The 17,090-nt window shown below is 54.5% G+C and overlaps 2 protein-coding genes across 2 annotated transcripts in view; one reads left to right on the forward strand and one right to left on the reverse strand.

The window, feature by feature from the left end:
* The window catches only part of SH3PXD2B (SH3 and PX domains 2B), a 79,823-nt gene extending 70,812 nt beyond the window's left edge, over window positions 1–9,011 (forward strand). Inside the window, exons 9-13 of the mRNA XM_050905317.1 lie at window positions 612–729; window positions 2,022–2,248; window positions 2,834–2,883; window positions 3,373–3,498; window positions 4,426–9,011. Of these exons, the coding sequence (XP_050761274.1) occupies window positions 612–729; window positions 2,022–2,248; window positions 2,834–2,883; window positions 3,373–3,498; window positions 4,426–5,922 (2,018 nt within the window). The 3' untranslated portion in view covers window positions 5,923–9,011. The remainder of the gene's footprint in view (window positions 1–611; window positions 730–2,021; window positions 2,249–2,833; window positions 2,884–3,372; window positions 3,499–4,425) is intronic.
* A 5,668-nt stretch (window positions 9,012–14,679) lies between these two features.
* Window positions 14,680–17,090, reverse strand: part of NEURL1B (neuralized E3 ubiquitin protein ligase 1B) — a 33,321-nt gene continuing 30,910 nt past the window's right edge. Inside the window, exons 4-5 of the mRNA XM_050905334.1 lie at window positions 16,849–16,974; window positions 14,680–16,035 (exon numbers count right to left, since the gene is read on the reverse strand). Of these exons, the coding sequence (XP_050761291.1) occupies window positions 15,791–16,035; window positions 16,849–16,974 (371 nt within the window). The 3' untranslated portion in view covers window positions 14,680–15,790. The remainder of the gene's footprint in view (window positions 16,036–16,848; window positions 16,975–17,090) is intronic.

Raw genomic sequence — 17,090 nt, forward strand, 5'->3', positions numbered from 1 at the left:
CCCTCCTCTTGAAGGGAAGAGCATCCATGTCCTCATTTGGTCTGGTGGACAAGACATCAGACTCTTCTCCAGGCTCATTACATGGCTTTGACCGATGTCTTGGGGGACCCAGCTGTTGAACGGGGAAGTTCATGTAGACCTGCTGTTGTAGACCGGTTTGAGAGCTGTGCGTGAGAGCACGTCTGTATGTGTGGGGTTACTCCCTGATGCCTGTGGGATTTCTTTCCCTGTATAGAGGACAGCTCTTTAAAGGCTCTGAGAAAGAAATTTGAACTGAAATGGATGCATGGAAGGGCCTCTGTGAAGAGCAGGTGAAAGGACAGCTGTCATATAAAAGATAGCCTTTAGTCCTAAGAGAGAGGAGGAACTATTTTAGACAACTTCTTCTTGGGCCAGACTAGCTCACCAAAGCTTACATTTGAAAATGCAGCTGGGTTTGTTTTGAAATATATTTCACTGGCATTTCTTTTATGAATGGTTGTGTATCTCTGTGTGTTTGCACCTGTATTACGACAGGAATTATCATTATGTAAAGCACTTAACCATTGTTCGACTGAGTCCAGGTTTCCGTAAAACAGTATCTCCGTGAAACTGTAGTTTCTTTCCAACAGAGGAGAAGTACACCGTTATTTACCCATATACTGCAAGAGACCAGGATGAAATGAACCTGGACAAAGGGGCTGTGGTGGAGGTGATCCAGAAGAACCTGGAGGGCTGGTGGAAAATCAGGTACCGTCCCTACCTCTTCCTCTTCCCTGGCACTGCAGCCGGGGCTGTGCAAAGCAGAGACCCGATGCACGTGGGATGTACAGTCCAAAGGCACGTCTAGGGTGTCAGGAACGGCAGAGTGCCAGAACTCATTTCTCTCCATCCCTACTGACTAAGGCTAGCTGACGTTCAGGGCTTCAGCCAAGCATAGCTGTGGTTAAACATCTTTAAAATCCCCCAGTTTCCTGTGCTGGGAGGTGGACTGCATCACGGCATCACATGCCCCAGCAGTGCAAAGGGAATCGGTGTGAGAGCATTAGTGTTACGTCATGTGCTGCTGATAGGAAAACCAGTGAGTGTCCCAGAGGCAGGCTGGATCCTCTGGCTGTGTTAGGAGGCTCCTGCGGAGAAGGGCTGTTGCCCGGGCCAGGTCTGCTCTGTGCAGGGTGTGCTGAGGCCAAAGACTCCAGATTGTCCCGAGCTGATACTTGTTTTCTCCTGGAAGCTCATTTTCTCTTGTCTGTGGTCTAGCAAACGGCCGGACTTGAGCAGGGTGGGAGCACATGCTGCAGTTTTCTTAACCTGACATTGAACCTGTGGTCTTGGCAGCAGTAAAGCCCCAGAAAAATGTCCATTGACTTTTTAAGCAGAGGAGAGCTGCCACGAGAGCTCTAAAGGCAATTACAAGCTCAGTAGCTGGTGCCATCTGAGCGTAGTGGCTGCAGCCCAGCCAGCGGGGAGAGTCTCTGACGCTGGCGCAGGACCCTCCAGCATGGCAGGGAGACTCCGCGGATGTGGTTTTTCAATCAGATCGTGGGGCTGGTTTCTCTCCTAAACAGTGCAGATTTAGAGCAGGGAAGGGATCCAGGCTGCCGGCGCACAGGCAGAGGGCTTGTGCTTTCTCCAAAGACCAGGTACATCAATCCTAGCAACAGCCCTCTGGTTTTCCCCTCTGCTTCCCCTGCCAGTGTGCTTCATTCCTGAACCGGTGCCATTGCAGAGGTGAAAAGGAAATCGGGCTTTGCGCTGTTCCCAGCCCTCGGCCCGCTGCCGGTGGCCAGCTTGCACGGGAGCGTTAGTCATGGCTGGAGCTCTCCAGGTGCCCACGTGCCACAGAGCATGACACCTGGCAAGCTCGTTTTGCCCAGATCACGCGGTACCTTCGGTCAACGCGTGTCCTGAGTTCTGGCTCCAGGGATGTCCGATGGCTCAATGCCACTTGAGCGCAGTGGATCGCTCCTCCGGGAAGGGCTTGCGGCCCCGGTGCAGTGCAGGGGCTCTGCGCAGTGATGCTGCCATTGTTGCCACCACAGGTACCAGGGCCAAGAAGGCTGGGCCCCTGCCTCCTACCTCAAAAAGGGGAATGGAGAGATGTTCTCACAGAAGCTGGGGTCAGGCTCCTCTGCTCATTCGTGTGCCTTGGATCTGGATGGCATCTCCCGGCAGCAGGTTGTGACGAGCCGAGAGAAGGATGGGCTCGCTGGCCAAAGGGATGGGAGATTGGACAGCCGTCCCCTGCCCAATGCTGACATCCGACGCAGTAAGTGGCCGGTCGGGAGGAGGCTGGTGGTGGCTGGGGTGTCAGCACAGCCTTTCCTGCAGGCTTTTGGGTGATATAACGGGGTGGGAGGGGAGGCAGAAGGCTTGCAGGCGCTGTGAGCTCTGCATCAAGGTCTGGAGGTGACATTGCACAGGCAGATGGGGCACGAGCACAGTGCTTCCCCAGGACCTGCTGAGGATCAGCAAATGTGATGGGGATAAAAGCCTTCCCCTCCCAGACTGGAGATGCTCTCCTCTCAGAAGCTGGGGCATTTTAACCCCTCTGCCGGCCAGGTCTTCTGGGTCAGGCCTGCAATGAAAAAGCAGTTTCATGTGGTGACTTCAGCTGCATTTCCTAGCAGCACCTGATGGTGCAAAGCTAGTTCCTCTTCCAGTGGGATGCCCTTAAAACCTGGGTGACCCATGCCACTCAGGGTACTGGGCAGACAGGTTCCTCCTTCGGCTTCCTTGCCCATGGGGCAGGCTTGGTCCCTGCCTTTCTGTTTTCTCTTTCACTCGTCTTTTGTGAACACACGTGTGACCAAAAGCCAGAAACTCAACAGCATCTGAAATTCTTCCTCCATAGAGTCACCAAAGATGAGGCAGAGACCCCCTCCTCGCCGGGATCTCACCATAGTAAGTGCCAGCTGATGTAGGAGAGCAGCAATGGCAAAGGGAGTCGGAGAGGAGCACTGAAAGGAGCTCTCGTCACTCATTCTTTGCCTGGGATCTTGCCCCTGTACCATGGGCTCTGCTCTTGGTCAAGGCTGGAGTATGCATGCCACCTCCCTGCTGTCTTAAGACTCCTCTCTTTGGATGTGGTCTTTAAGTGAACTTTTGGCCAGTCTGTCCTGCAAGGCTGGGTTGCCAGTGGGAGGCTGCAAACTGGCTCCCTCCTTCTGGGGAGGGTGACTCTGCTGTCAGCAAGAGCTCTGGCACTGAGCAATTTTCCGCTCAGCCTGGAGATGGTTTGCTGGTTTGTGTTGGTGAGGATGCTGCATGGGCACAGCTGATCTCCCTGGCCTGGCCGTGCTGGCTTGTCTCTGCAGGCTGGTGGGCTGTGTGGATGTTGTGTCACACGTGCTGTAGAAACACGCTGATGGGTTTTCTTTTTTCTTGTCATAGCCACGTGGTTTGAACCTGCCTAAACCTCCTGTCCCTCCTCAAGTGGAAGAGGAGTATTACACCATCGCTGACTTCCAGACCACCATCCCTGACGGCATCAGCTTCCAGGCAGGAATGAAAGTAGAGGTGAGACTGTCATCTTCCCTTCTCGCATCTTCACGTCAGTGCAGCGCTCCTGACTCCCATTGCCCTGGGAGCTGTTTCAGGCAGGAGCTCCTTTTCCAGGCAGGGAAGGTCTGCTCACCACGGCGTTCTGGGTGGAAACCAGGCATGGTGGTGCATGTGATTGCCTCTGTGAACTTTTAACATCCCAGGCCTCTCCTAGAGTGGGGGAGAAACCTGTATGAGCTCACAAGACTTTGGAGTCTGTGGTGCTTTTGGTGGCCTCCTGTCCCCCAAGTGTGTGGGTGCTGTGTTGTCTGAGCTAACAGAAATTAAAACCACACCACAAATGGGAGTAGAGATGGTGGCTTTTTTCTTAGTTAGGCCAGGTGTGAAGTTAAAAGCCCTTCCAGAATTGCTTTCCTGGCACACCCGCTTTTGCTGACAGAATCCCTCTTGCAGATGTGATTTTGCTTTTCAAAATGTAAGCTGTGCCTCTCTAAGAGGATTTTTCCTGTACAGCTGCCCAAGTCAGCTTCTCCCAGGTCCCAGCCCCACTTCTGGAGCTCGCAGAGGCCGGACAGTTGCTGATCCGTGCAGTATCGCTGCCGGTTGATCGCTCCAACAGTGCCGCGCAGTGGCCACCGCCAGTACCCAGCATCCTGGTCCTGTCTCGTGGGTGGGATGGTGACAGCTCAGCTGCAGCTCCTTGACATGTCTATGTCGTTCCGCAGTCCCATGGCACGCAGGTCCCCTTCCCTGGCAGAGGTCCTTAGCGAGTTCCCCTCCTGTTAGGATACCAGTCCTGTGATTATATGGCTTTTGGTTACCAGGACAGGGAGGCACCGAGGCTATATACCACCCTGACATCATTTCAGAGACACCCAGCATCCCCTCTTGTGCAGAGAGGGCTCCTGCATGGATGTCTGAGGTTTCCTTTCCCCTCGGTAGGTTATTGAGAAGAACCTGAGCGGCTGGTGGTACATTCAGATTGAGGAGAAGGAAGGCTGGGCCCCCGCCACGTTCATTGATAAGTACAAGAAAACCAGCAACGCGTCCAGGCCAAATTTCCTGGCTCCGCTGCCCAACGAGATGGCCCAGCTCCGGCTCGGCGATGCCACGGCCGACAGCAGCGCCAGCGAGGAAGTGACGGGACCGTGCCGTCCTCTGCCGGAGGCTCCTCCTAACGGTACGGACTGTGGTGGGAAGTGGGCCAAAGACTGGAAGGGGAAGGAGGCTCCCGAAAGTGGGGACCTAGGCTTTGCCGGTGGCTACGAGGAGATCTCGGACCGCGACACAGAGGAGAAGCCCAGCCTGCCGCCCAGGAAGGAGTCCATCATTAAATCAGAAGGCGAGTTGCTGGAGAGGCAGAGGCCTCCCCCCAAGCCCCCGGGCATGATTTTGCCCATGATCCCACCCAAGCAGTCGGCGGCCCCAAAGGACAGCAAGAAGCCTGAGCTGAAACCAGAGAAGGGCAAACTCTTCCAGCTGAAAAACGAAATGGGACTGGAATGTGGACACAAGGTGTCAGCCAAGGAAGTGAAGAAGCCAAACCTCCGGCCCATTGTCAAGCCAACCAAGCCAAAAGCTGAGCCCGTGGAGGACAAGCCTGAGCCCATTGCCCAGAATCCGTTCTTGAAGTCAAGACCTCAGATTAAACCTAAACCCGCTGCAGCCCCCCGGACTGACCCACCTCCAGCTGATGATAAACTGGACATTTGCAGCCTGCGGAGCAAGCTTAGACCTGCAAAGTGCCCAGAGAAACCCTCTGATCAGGACACCACTGCTGGCGACAGCTCCTTCAGTAACGCCATGGTCTCTTCGGAGGCTTCTGGAAGGTTTCAGGAGCGACCGAGCATGGAGAGCAAACCCCTGCCCAAGCTGGACAGCCACGCCACAAAAGAGGCGCTGCCCAAATCTCCCCTGGGCCCAGCAAACACCCCGGGTGCCAGGGAGCCCCCGCCGCAGCGCCCCGTTGTGCCACCCCGCAGACCACCCCCACCGAAGAAAACGGGGAGTCCTGCCTCTGGCCCCACGGCGGATCTCAGGGCCCCGGCACGGGAAGCGCCTGAAATCAGGTCATCCCCGGTGCCGGGGAGGCCCATGCTGGTTCCTCCGAAAGCCAAGCCATTCCTCTCTGCCTCCGTCCAAGACGAAGCCAAAGTGAAAAGCAGTGTAAACCCAAAGGTCATATCCAAGCCCGTGGAGAGAGGGGAAGCCAAGGAGAGGACCTCAGCCCCCATCTCCAGTCCGGACATCTCCAGGGAAGCTCTCTATGTGGCAGTGGCGGATTTTGAAGGCGACGAGGAGACCAACAGCTTTAAAGAAGGGACTTTGTTTGAAGTTCGTGAGAAGAACAGCAGTGGCTGGTGGTTTTGCAAGGTCCTGACTGGGGGTCCATGCTGGGAGGGCTGGATCCCTTCCAATTACCTACGGAAGAAGCCATAGCCGCTCCTCTGCTTGCACAGCTGGAGTTTCCCTGGTATCTCACCTGAGTATTTAATTAGCAGATTAATTTATAGTTTTCTGTGAGGCTGGCTTTAAAAAAAAAGATAATAATTGAGATCCCACGCATCCCAGCTGGTGCCCATTGGGGCAGCGTGGAGGAAGCAGCTCAGCCTCCCCTCCCCACCCGTGTGCTCCCACCCACCCTCCTCCCCGCGTCCCCCCAGCTCCCCGTGGCCGCGCCGGCAGCCCAGCTGTGCAGCCAGCGCTGCTCTAGCCAAGCTTCGTGGCATACGATGGCTACCATGGTTCTCCGTGCTGGGGAGATGGACCTTGATTGACATTTTTGCCACCTGTACGGGGAATTAAAAAGAAATACAGCAGTAGCCAGGGAGAGAAGTGAAGCGTGGAACGGTACCAACGAAGGAAATCTGGCCGCACAAAAGGATTTGCCTTTCCCTGAGGCTCAGGGTCACGGTCAAATGTTGTAAGTCACGTTGCTTAGTCCAGGGATGTAGCAGAGCGATAGGGAACATGGCGAAAAGGAGGAATGATTGCTGAGAACGAGGTCCCTGTAGCTCTGCATGCACGTGCAGGCACAGGTTGCGCTCTGGTTAAGGGCTGTGCCTTGCTTCCCCCCACACACATGCCATGGGACCATCCCTTGGTCCTTCCCTGCTCTACGACGACAAGTGTTAACTTCAACATCCTCCTGGTGGAAAAATATAGAAAAACACACACACACACACACACACACACACACACATGCACACACACACTATATAACAGGTCCTCTCTGTGCTGATCCAGGACACTATGCAGGCTTCTCCCTTGCAGTATTCCAACCAAACAAGAAGAGGTGTTTTGCTTCAGTAGCTGAAGAATACTATGCAAGGCACAGAGGACCAAAATGACCCCAAAAACCCTGGAAAGAGGATGCTTTGCTTTCCTTCCCACACAGACTGCCCTGCCTGTTGGACTAATAGGGGACCACCCGTTCCCGCAACCCACAGAGCTTCCCCAGGCTGGCGGGCAGCAGCCAGGAGGTGGATCCTTCAGTAGGTGCTGATATTATCATGAAGTGCAATCCAGAATGTGGGAGTTCAGCTCCTCATCACAACCAGTTGCGAGGCGTGTCTGGTGCTCAGGGGCTCCCTGCCTTGTTTGTCACCCCATCTGCCTGTCTTCCAGGTACTTTCATTTCATCCTGCATGGCGGGCTGTTTGGGGGGCTCCAGGTCAAGCAGAGCCTGGGGTTTTTCCATGCTGACTTTCCTGCCTGCCAAGCCTAATCTTGCCCTCAGTGTTGCTTATCCCAGCAGGAGGATGAGCGTGAATGAGCTGTCCTTCGCCAGTGCTGCTTTCTTCCCTTCTGTACTTGGCTACTTGCAGATTCAGGGCCACATTTCTCTCTCCAGAAGAGCTTTAAACCCGGTGCTTCTGTGAGTTTCTTGTTAACCAAGCCCCTTGCCCTTTCTAGTCTAATTGCAAGTGTAAGCGCTGCAGCCGCAGCTCCGCAGCCACATTGTTTTGCTGCTGAAAAAAATTATAGCTTTCCCTCTAATTTGAGGCTGGCAGAATTGAAGGAGTGTTCTCCACTCCCCAAAAGCTCGCTTCCTTCTGTCCCATATTTTCTACCCTGGAAATGTGGAGTTGAAGATATCTCTGTCTGCATACAGAATGAAAATGGTGGTGCCTCAGGCCAGGGTCGTTCTGGGAGGGTGAAGGGGCAGTTTGTCCCAGCCCTAGTTTGATCTGATAGAGAAGCCCTGACCATCCCAGTCCGGCCTCATACCCAGAAGCCCCAAGGTTCATTTTTAGCCCTGGGAATTCAGGCACCCTGGTCTCCAGCTGATTCCTCTCCCTCCCACCTACGGTTTTCTCTGGTGGCACATCAGCCTCTGATCAGGCTGACTCACCTGAGCTGGCAATAAGAAATACATTTGCAACCCAATCCAATAACAAAGTTCCTTGCGTGGCACATTGCGAGGTGTTGATGTTCTCCCTGGAGAGTTGCAGGGTGGATTGGGGGAACAATTCTGCCTTGTCTCTGCACATCTTTTGCTCCAGTAAATCCTTTTTGCTTTGGAAAGGAATGGGGACAGGATAAGTTAAGCCAGAGCTACCCAGCGGCTAAATCCTGCCCCCACTGTATCTGGGCAGGGGGCTGGACCTGTGTCCCCCGTCCACCCTGGCATTTTCACGCAGGTGGTGGAAGGGCTGTGTGCCCTTCCCCGTGGCACTGTGTCCTTGCTCTCTCTTTGCTGAATGGCCTTTTAATCTCAGAAGTGTCTCTCCTTTCTGTGTCTCGGAGACCTCACTGCCCTCGGCTTTCCTCAGAGGGGACAACGCTATTTCTGTGGCCTCTGTACTAAATGAGGGCTATTTCTGCTTTCCTCCCAGACTGAACCTCAGAACTGGTAGTGCTTCATTTTGCTGACACAAGTACTGTATTTGGCTCATTGAGCGCGTGACAGGATCGCTCCCTTGTTCCCAAAGAGCTCCCAAGAAGGCAGGGTGAGTGCCCAAGTGAGGGGGGGCACCCGCAGTAGGGTGCCGACATCTGCAGCCTTACCCCTTCCTACCACTCTTCCGTCTGCGAAGGGACCACAGGCTGGACAGTGGCTCCTGTCAGGAAGATACTGAGAGCCATTGGGCTGGCAGGGCTTTGACCCCGCCATCCGACATGTGCCCCCTGGTTTGGCAGCCACACATGCCCTCTGCCAGGCTGCACCTCCTCTCTGTATCTCGCATGTCAAATGCGGCCAGGCTCCCCGACTACCTCGTGAGAAGGAGGAGGGCGGCTGGGAGGCTTGGTACCCTGAGCTTGGCTGCAAGGCACATCACCCCATCAGCCAAAGGCCAACCTTCCTCCTTGCCCACCACCAGTGCAGCCCGAAGCCATTTCTTGCAGCAAGGGGGGGCATCACTGTGGCTTGGGGCAGAAGAGCTGGGTGTCGGCGAGGTCCCGTGGCTCGGCACATCCCTGGCAGGCTGGAGGCCCCTGCTGTGCCCCGCTCCTTCTCGCAGGCTCTCGAAGCCCATTTGTTTGTCCATGTCTCGCTATATTATGTAAGCGCGTATAAATCTACATTACTGTGGGCGGGTGGGGGGGTCAGCAGAGGATAGATGTAGCTGTGTAAATGCCGTATCTAGACTTTCACCATTAGGGGGATTGATTTTTTTTTATTTGGTGGGGTTTTGGGGTTTTTTGGTGTTTGTTTTTTTTTTTTTCTTTTTTTAAGAAATAAAAAGAAACTGCTTGACTGGTTTCAAGCACCCTTGTGAACCTGTGTCTGGCTGGTGTATATCTGGGGTGCTGCACGGTGGCTGTCTTGGGAGGTGTGCTGCTCTCCTGCCTGGAGCGATGGCAGCTCTGCCCAGGGAGCTGGTTTGGGGTCTGGCACATGCTGCTTGTTGCTGCAACAGTGGTACCAGCAAGGAGCCCTGAGCCACTGAGCTGCACTCCCTCGTGCTGCGGAGGAGCCGTCCCCAGGTGAAGCATTTCTCCGTCCTCGCGTGCTTTTGTCTGCTGGGAGACAAATGAGGTGGTGCTGTGTTGCCTGGCTTCACGGGGGCTTGTGGCAATGGCTTCTGGCTGCAATGTCGCTTGCAATGGGGCTGGGACGGCTCACGATGCTTGGACTTTTGACTTACGGTTCCTGGCCATGAATAGCCCAGCTCCTCCATCGCTGCTGTGCCCCAGGTCACCTCTTGGGTATCCCATGCTGGAGGCACTGCAGGAGCAGGGTTCAGGTGTGGGTATGTGTGTGGTGTCTGTGCACTGCTCTGGCACAGGGGGATGTTTTTCCTGTGCAGCTGTGGCTGGGGGAGCTGCTGCTGTATCAACACTCCCAATGTGGGGTTTTAGCCCAGTCCCCACTTCAGACTGCGTGTACCCCAGCGTTCAAGAGAAGGAGAAATGTCATTGCTAGGTTAAACAGTGATCAGCAAAGCTTTGCTTTTTCTTCCCATCCCTATGACCCAGTAGACAGAGGAGCATTGCACAACTGACCCTCCCAGCCCTGCATCAGTGGGACGCACCATCTGTCTGTACATCCGGGCAGCCTTGGCTGTGCTCCCTGCCACACACAGCAGTGCCTGGGAGCGGTGAGGGTCACGGGGATCCTGATGGCTCCTTGGGTCTCACCTTTGTGCCCAAGCCTGGATAGGTGTCCCAGCAAATGGGGCAGTGCAAGTGTAGCACTTGTGTTTTACTTTGAGCTCAAGCCAGCAGGTTGAGCCTGGTGATTTTTGGGAAGTGCAGAAAGAGAGAGAAAGACTGCCCGTCCTGAGGGGCTCTTGGGGGTTCAGGCTGGCTGGGGAACAGGGCTGCATTAATTGAAAAGGCTCAGGCAAAAGTAGGGATTGGATCCCAGAGCCCAAGTGCCTGCTGGCAGAGGGCTGTGGTATTGCACATATGCAGTGCTTGGTAAGGGGTAGGCGAGAAGGGGGGAAAAAAGACATGCAAGAGCACCTTCCACTGGCCCAGCTCACCGCATGCCAGCCTGGGACATGCAAGCCTTGTCCACACTCACCCCCTGGCTTTCAGGTGGCCATAACCCACCTAGTCTGCACAGATCCTGCACAGGGCTGCAAGGACCATATGCAGGGCTGTGCAGGCAGCAGGTAACAGCTCGGTGTCAGCTGCATTGCACGTAGCATTGGGGCCCATCTTGCTTCCCCCTGACAGCCCGTGTTTGCTCACCTGCCTGCAGCATGTGCCCCATGCCAGGAGTGAGCGCCTGCCCGCCTGTGCTCCATGCAGGGCTTGCACATCAGCAGCCCAGCACACAGCACCCACCCTGAGGCTGCCACTTGCCACCCAGCAGCAGATCAGTGCGCGGGACAGAAATGTGGAGCCTGTGACATAACCTGGAGTATTGCACCAGCATGGCCATGCGGGGCCCATCCCACCTCTGGCAGTTCCTTGCAGCTGGCACGGTGCCACGCCACGTCCCCGTGGGCACGCTGCTCCTGGCGCTGAGCGATGCCGGCTGCTGCCCAAATCTCCAGCGCCTCTGTGGCTGCACCACGAGCAGAGCTGGCAGAGCGCTAATGAGAGTTGGGCTTCGGCCATGGGAGGCTCAGTTTGGGCTGGTACGTGTGTTATGGAACCCAGGCTGGCAGAAGGGAGGAGAGTGGCAGGGGGACTGCGGGTGCAGGTGATGGGAGCGGGCAGTGGTCCTCCACGGTCTCCCGGGGGCTCAGGCTGGCAGTGGCTGAAGCAGGTCATCACACTAACGCTAAGTGTGGTGCAAAGTCGCTCCATGGCCTGAGACTGGCAGCATTAGCCGGTTGGCAGCTCACAAGGATCAGCTCTCTGGATAAAGAAGTGGGGCAGCAGAGTTTATAAAAAGGCATTTTGGCATAAATAGCCATTGTCAGGCTCCTTTGCCACCTGCGGCTCGCAAGGGTTTTCGTGCAAATACTTAACTGTGGCTGTGTTCTTGCCAGGGCAGAGTTATGAATGAATTCTTCCACTCTGCTTTAAACCACATCTGAGGCTGCTTGACTGGTGTCTGGCTTCAGCAGGCCACATTTCAGGATATAAACAGTTTACAGAGCAACCTTCTGTTGGCCTCTGCTTGTGAAATAAAGAGCCAGGCATTGCTACAAAACAAAAATGAAAACAACAACAACAAAAAAAGGAAACAAGAAACACAAAAAGGAAAAAAAGAAAAAGCCTGTGTCTGCATCACCCCCTCCCTGGGCCAGCCGGTCCGGTCCCCAGGCTGCCACAGCCCCAGCGCGGGCACAGGAGCGGGGCCAGGCTGGCAGCTGCCTTGCTTAAGACAGTGCAGGTTGGATGAGGAATTTGGGGCACCTGGAGAAGGCATCTGCCACGGGACCCCCCACCTCTGTAGCCCTAAAATACACCCTGCTTTTACTGCAGTGGCCAGCCAAACTTTCAAGGGTTTGCAAGGTTAAATGAGCCAGGAATCCTCCCTGCCCATCAAGAGACTGAGCAGCCACTGTGCAGTGACCTCCCAGGAGCAAGGCAAAGCTCATGCAAGGTATTTGAAGTGCCTAACATTTTTTTTTTTGAAGCAGAGGTGGCTGAGCTGAACGGAGGTGCTCTGCCTCTATGTATTAGTATCACCACACTTTGGAAATAAAGGATTTGCTCACCCTCAGGTCAAACACTTTTAAATGTCTGGGAGCAAGCACTCTTTACAAGCCAAAGTTTTATTTGTTTCATAAACAAGTAAAATTATATTAATGTAAAACAGGTAAATGGACAAAAGTAAAACACACAGCACTGAACACAACGCTATAGAGCACTGACATGTAGAAGTGCAGTTCCCTCCCTCGTGCGATGCCCTCCCCCCCGGTCCCCCAAATGATTTGCTTGAAAAGCCTAATACAGAGGTCCAAAATCTGATTCAGCTTAAACATGATGTACAGGTCACAGTATTGAATCATAAAGGTAACGATAAGAGAGTAACTGTCTCAGAAAGGGGAAAGGTAAAAGAGTTCCCCATCTCTTCTTTTTCTTTCATTCTTCCTTTTTTTCAATTTTTAAACAAATAGGTTAGGAGGAGAGGGGGGAAAATCCATGGAAATAAACACTTTTTCACTCCTATATATATATATAAAAAGCAAGATTCTCAGTGAACACAAAATTCTATAAAACTACCATTGATCTGTGTTGTTTTCTCCCCCTGTTTTTTTTCTTTTTAAAAGTTGCTTTAAAAAGGATAAAAAGTGCACAGACACCCTTATAAGGCACAAACAGATCTTCTGTACAAATCATGTATCATTGGACTGTTTAAAAAAAATAGCAATAATACGAGTACTAACAATTAAATCTGTAAGAGGCTACCTTTTCCTGGAAATCTTTTTTTTAAAAGAGGCCTATTTTCGAAAATTCCTGTTGCTCTTGGATAGGCAGGGCGACACGTCCACTGCTCTCACGTCCCGCTCGCTGCACGGCCGCACTCCGGACCCTGACTGAGCTGGCTCCCTTGCTGGCCCTGCTGGATGCTGCCCTTCTGGAAACCAGTCTCAGCTGCTACAGCAAAAATTCAACCTGTGCAATGTGTCCTGAACAGCTCGGACACAGCCTGGGGTGAATTCGGTATTTCTCCTTGCTAGCTTAAAAAAAAAAAAAAAAAAAAAAAAAAAAAAAAGAGCGCTACACCAAAAAAAACTCACCCCACCCCAGGCATGCAACTAGCCCCGCTCATTGAGGACCTGAGGTGTCAGCCAAGCAAATGGGCTCTGCTCTGCTCGCACACGTAGCTGTGTGCAGCCACCAAAAGGGACCGGGCACCCCTGAAACTGGGACAGCAGCCCCAGGGATAGCCGCTGGCATTTGCTAGCCCAGACCTGATCCCAGCTAGCATCGCTCGCTGTGGATTCAGACAACTTTCCTTGAATTCCTCATCATGCAAAGGCTTCCCACTGCAGCCTGTTCACCAGGTAGGTGAACCCACCTGGCCTTTCATCCCATGCTCACATACTTTGCCATCACGGTGCTCTTAGTGCTGTGCCCACTGACCACAGCTGGACCCTGGTCCACAAACACGGGACCGGGGAGGTCTCTGTGAAGGCAATGTCTGCAGTCGCCGGGCGGAGGGCAGCCGGGAGGTCTGGGCAAGGCTCCAGCTGCTGGAAAGCCGCCCTCGCTGCCTCCTCTTGCAAAGGTGTAAGTGAACTCGTGCCCCAGTCGCAGTGCTGGTGGCTCTGCTGCGGGCTGAGCACGCTCGGCGGCGGCACAACCAGTGGCACGAGCTGAGTTTCCAAAAAGGGCTCTGGAAAGCCAGAAGGCCCTCATGCCGACGCAGCAGGGCAATGGCTGAAAGATCTCACTCTACAGCAGCCTCTCATTTATACACTTAATTAAAATGTTAATTAGCTCTTCAAGGAAAAAAAAAGTTTTCTCTGTGCCCTATGAGCTGGCAGCCACAGCCCGCTGCAGGAGGAGGACGAGTTGCTCCCCTGGGTGTGCTCTCCCTGATGGCAGAGCGGGGCTGGGACGGGGCTGAGTGCTGGTCGGTAACCAAGCGCAGCACTGCCGGCACCGCCAAACCACCACCCAGGTGGCTACCGGTGCCTCAGAGGAGAGCGTGAATGGCGAGGTGAGGTGACAAACACAGACAACGTCAGGCTGCCCCTCTGTGCCCAGAAACCCTGAAATGTACAGGGGTTGCTATTCTGTTTTTTCTTTTGTGGACTAAAATGTGGTAATTGCACCTTTCTGAAGAAAGCCGTTCTTACGCAGTTGGTGGCACATGGTCACCAAGCTAGAATGACACCAGCCCCTCCCTCATCCTCCCATTTGCATCCTCTCTCTTCCCCTCTTTACAAACCTCGACCAGCTGGAAACCGGCCAGGCTCAGGCTGAAGGAGTGGATAGGAGCCGTGCAAGTGGGCAGAGGGTGGAGGACGGAGAATGGAGGGCAGCTCCTGCGGGAGCAGCAGGGAGGAGGACACCGAGCTCCTCACACCAGCCCCGATGCTGCATGCTCAGATGCTGCCCAGCTAATCCAGGCTGCTGCTCCTTATAGCTGTCTAATATCACAGCTGAAACCCATTTACCTTTTAAGTCCCAACATCTAATAATAGCCCCAGAGCCTTTTTCTTTCCTCCTTCTAAGTAAAGCCAAGTGAGATAGATCCCTGTTCATCTCAAGAAGTTCTCATCTACTGTTGGGACCCAGTGTCGGGGCAGCTGGGAGCTGTGCTGGGAAACCTGGAAAGGCAGGAGAAAGAGCAGGTAAAATCAGCACACGAAGGTGAGCCTGCTGGGACTGGGTCAGAAATTAATTTCTCACCGCAGGCTCCAAAAAGTCCCTGTGGTGGGGTGGGAGGAAGGCTGAGCCCTGCCGTGGCACTAGCTGCAGGGGAGGGCTAGGGGAGGCGAGCCAGGCAGGACGGTGCGAGATGGCGGCTATGACACCTGTGAAGAGGAGCAGAGCAAAACGCAGGCATGTGTGCCTGGAGGCGACAAACACCATCATTGCAGATGGCGGCAGTCCCGCGCTTTTTCTAAGCCAGGCTTGCAGTGTGCCCATCCAAACGCCCCTCTCATCCACAGGCTGCAATTTACGGCTTCAGCAGCCAGCCATACGGGCAGTGCCTGAGCAGCCCATCGGGGCTGCCCGCTGCTCCATCACTGCTGCTGCAGCAGTTGGCGTTGGCTGGGGCTCTCAGCGGGCTCGTGCTCCTCACTGCTACCCTGTGGCTGCTCCCCGGGTCTCAGCCTCCCTGGCCAAAAGTCCCTGCTCTGCCACAGAATGCAAAAGCTGCTTTACATAAGTCCAGACCAGCTTCTCCACATGCCCCAGAAGCCTGTTCAGGGGGGCGAAACCCAAACAAGTGAGAATCTGGCTGTGCTACTATTTTGGCCTTAGCTAGTTCCCCTTACATGGATGAACATGACATTTCCAGATCAGTTTTGTCTACTTTGAACCGTCCCACTGGGCCTTGTCCTAATTTTGTTCCACCACAGCACAAGCACCTGGCAGCAGCCCAGAGCTGTTGGGGTTTTGGGGTTGGGAAGCCCAGTGGCACCTGGCACTGACCAAGCGGCAACCTCCCCTTCCTGATCCAAACCAGAGCGAGCCTCCTCCGGAGGAGGAGGAGGAAAAAAAGAGCCTTTGCACGGGAAATTTCTCATTTGCAGCTGGGTCGGGTCCAGACCGCGATTCCCCGGATTCGCCCATGGGCACATGGCAGCCGTGCCTTTGGGCCCCACGTGATCCTCAGCTCAATTTTATCCCTGAATTGTGCCCTACCAGTCAAATAAGGAAACACAGATAACGAGCCACTTGATAACGACTGACCAGCACGATAACCCATAAGCAGGGACGGAAAGGCATGGTTACTGCTAGCGGCGTTCCCCCTTCCTACAGCCCGAGCCGGGCACTAAGGGCGGTATATTTTAATAACATCTTTGATGACCCGTCGACAGATTGGGCAGCAGGCATTGAGCTGCTTCTTCAGCTTAAGACCACAGGTGTTGCAGAGGCACATGTGTCCACAGGTGTAGATCACCGTGTCCACCTCACTGTCAAAGCAGACGGTGCATTCCCCGTTCTTGCTGCTTGATGGCTCCGGAGGGGGGAAGACGGGAGAGATGGGGGGGCTCAGAGGGGAGCTGGGAGCAGTCACTGCAAAGGAGGAGGAAGGAACAAGGTCATTCAGTCACCGGGATGGTGCAGACCTGACAACATACAACACGCACACCCTCAAGTCAATTTTTTAAGGCTCTTCCTTCCTTAGTCATTGCCTGGTTCATTTGGTCAAATAAACCCCAGCATATTCTAATTGGTAGCACAGGTACAGCTCCAGGCAGAGCCTGCCATCCCTTTTTTACAGATGGGGCAAAGCATGGCTTGCCTGGGCTTCCCCAAGCAAGGGCTGCGATTTTGCACACCTGTTTCATGGTGTGGGTGTGCAGAGCCCCGCTCTCCCCAAAGGAGCTGTGCTCCACGCAGGGTGCTCTTGCATCTTGCCGGCCATGCTGGGCGGCTGTGGCACAGCGCAACGGCAGCGTGTGCCAGGGACGGTACGGGCTGGGCACCCAGTGCCATCTGCCTGAGACCCAAACGCACATGAGCATTGACATGGGCATCCCTCCAGCAGTAGAGCCTTGGCAGCACAGAACGCAGCAGTCTGGGCGGTGTAAGACCCCCAGGCACGATACCGCAACCCCGGCTATTGCAGCACTGCTGCTGCAGCAAGGGCAGCCCCGCAGGGACCACTTTCATTAGACAGACTGACAAAGTGGGAAGCAACACGCAGCCCTTCTTCAGGCTGTGAAAAGCTTCCGACTGCTTTGTTTTTTCTTCCAATTATTTCTGTTGATGTAACATCTCCCCCCTAACCTTGCCCTGCTGTCTTGCATAGCATCGTCTATCAGCCCAGACTCCTGTCTCAGCGTAGCCGGCACAGGCGGGTGCCGAGGGCTAGGCTCTCCTTACCGAGCGACGACTCTGAAGCAGACGACGACCTGTTGACGCTGAAGGCCATGTCCGAGTCGCTGTCGTACTGTGAGCCGCCGGGGGATCCTGAGGGAGAGACGGTCACTGGGCTGGACTGCACAGTGCCTGCAAACACAGGAGAGAGCTGAGCCTGCCGCGGGGTGACGGACACCCAAACCCCAGCTAAATGCCCCTCAGCCTGGTGAGTCGCTCCCATCCCACGTGCGCAAGGTGCTTTAGGA

Source organism: Gymnogyps californianus, chromosome 14 (genome assembly GCF_018139145.2).
Source record: "Gymnogyps californianus isolate 813 chromosome 14, ASM1813914v2, whole genome shotgun sequence".
Lineage (NCBI taxonomy): Eukaryota > Metazoa > Chordata > Aves > Accipitriformes > Cathartidae > Gymnogyps > Gymnogyps californianus.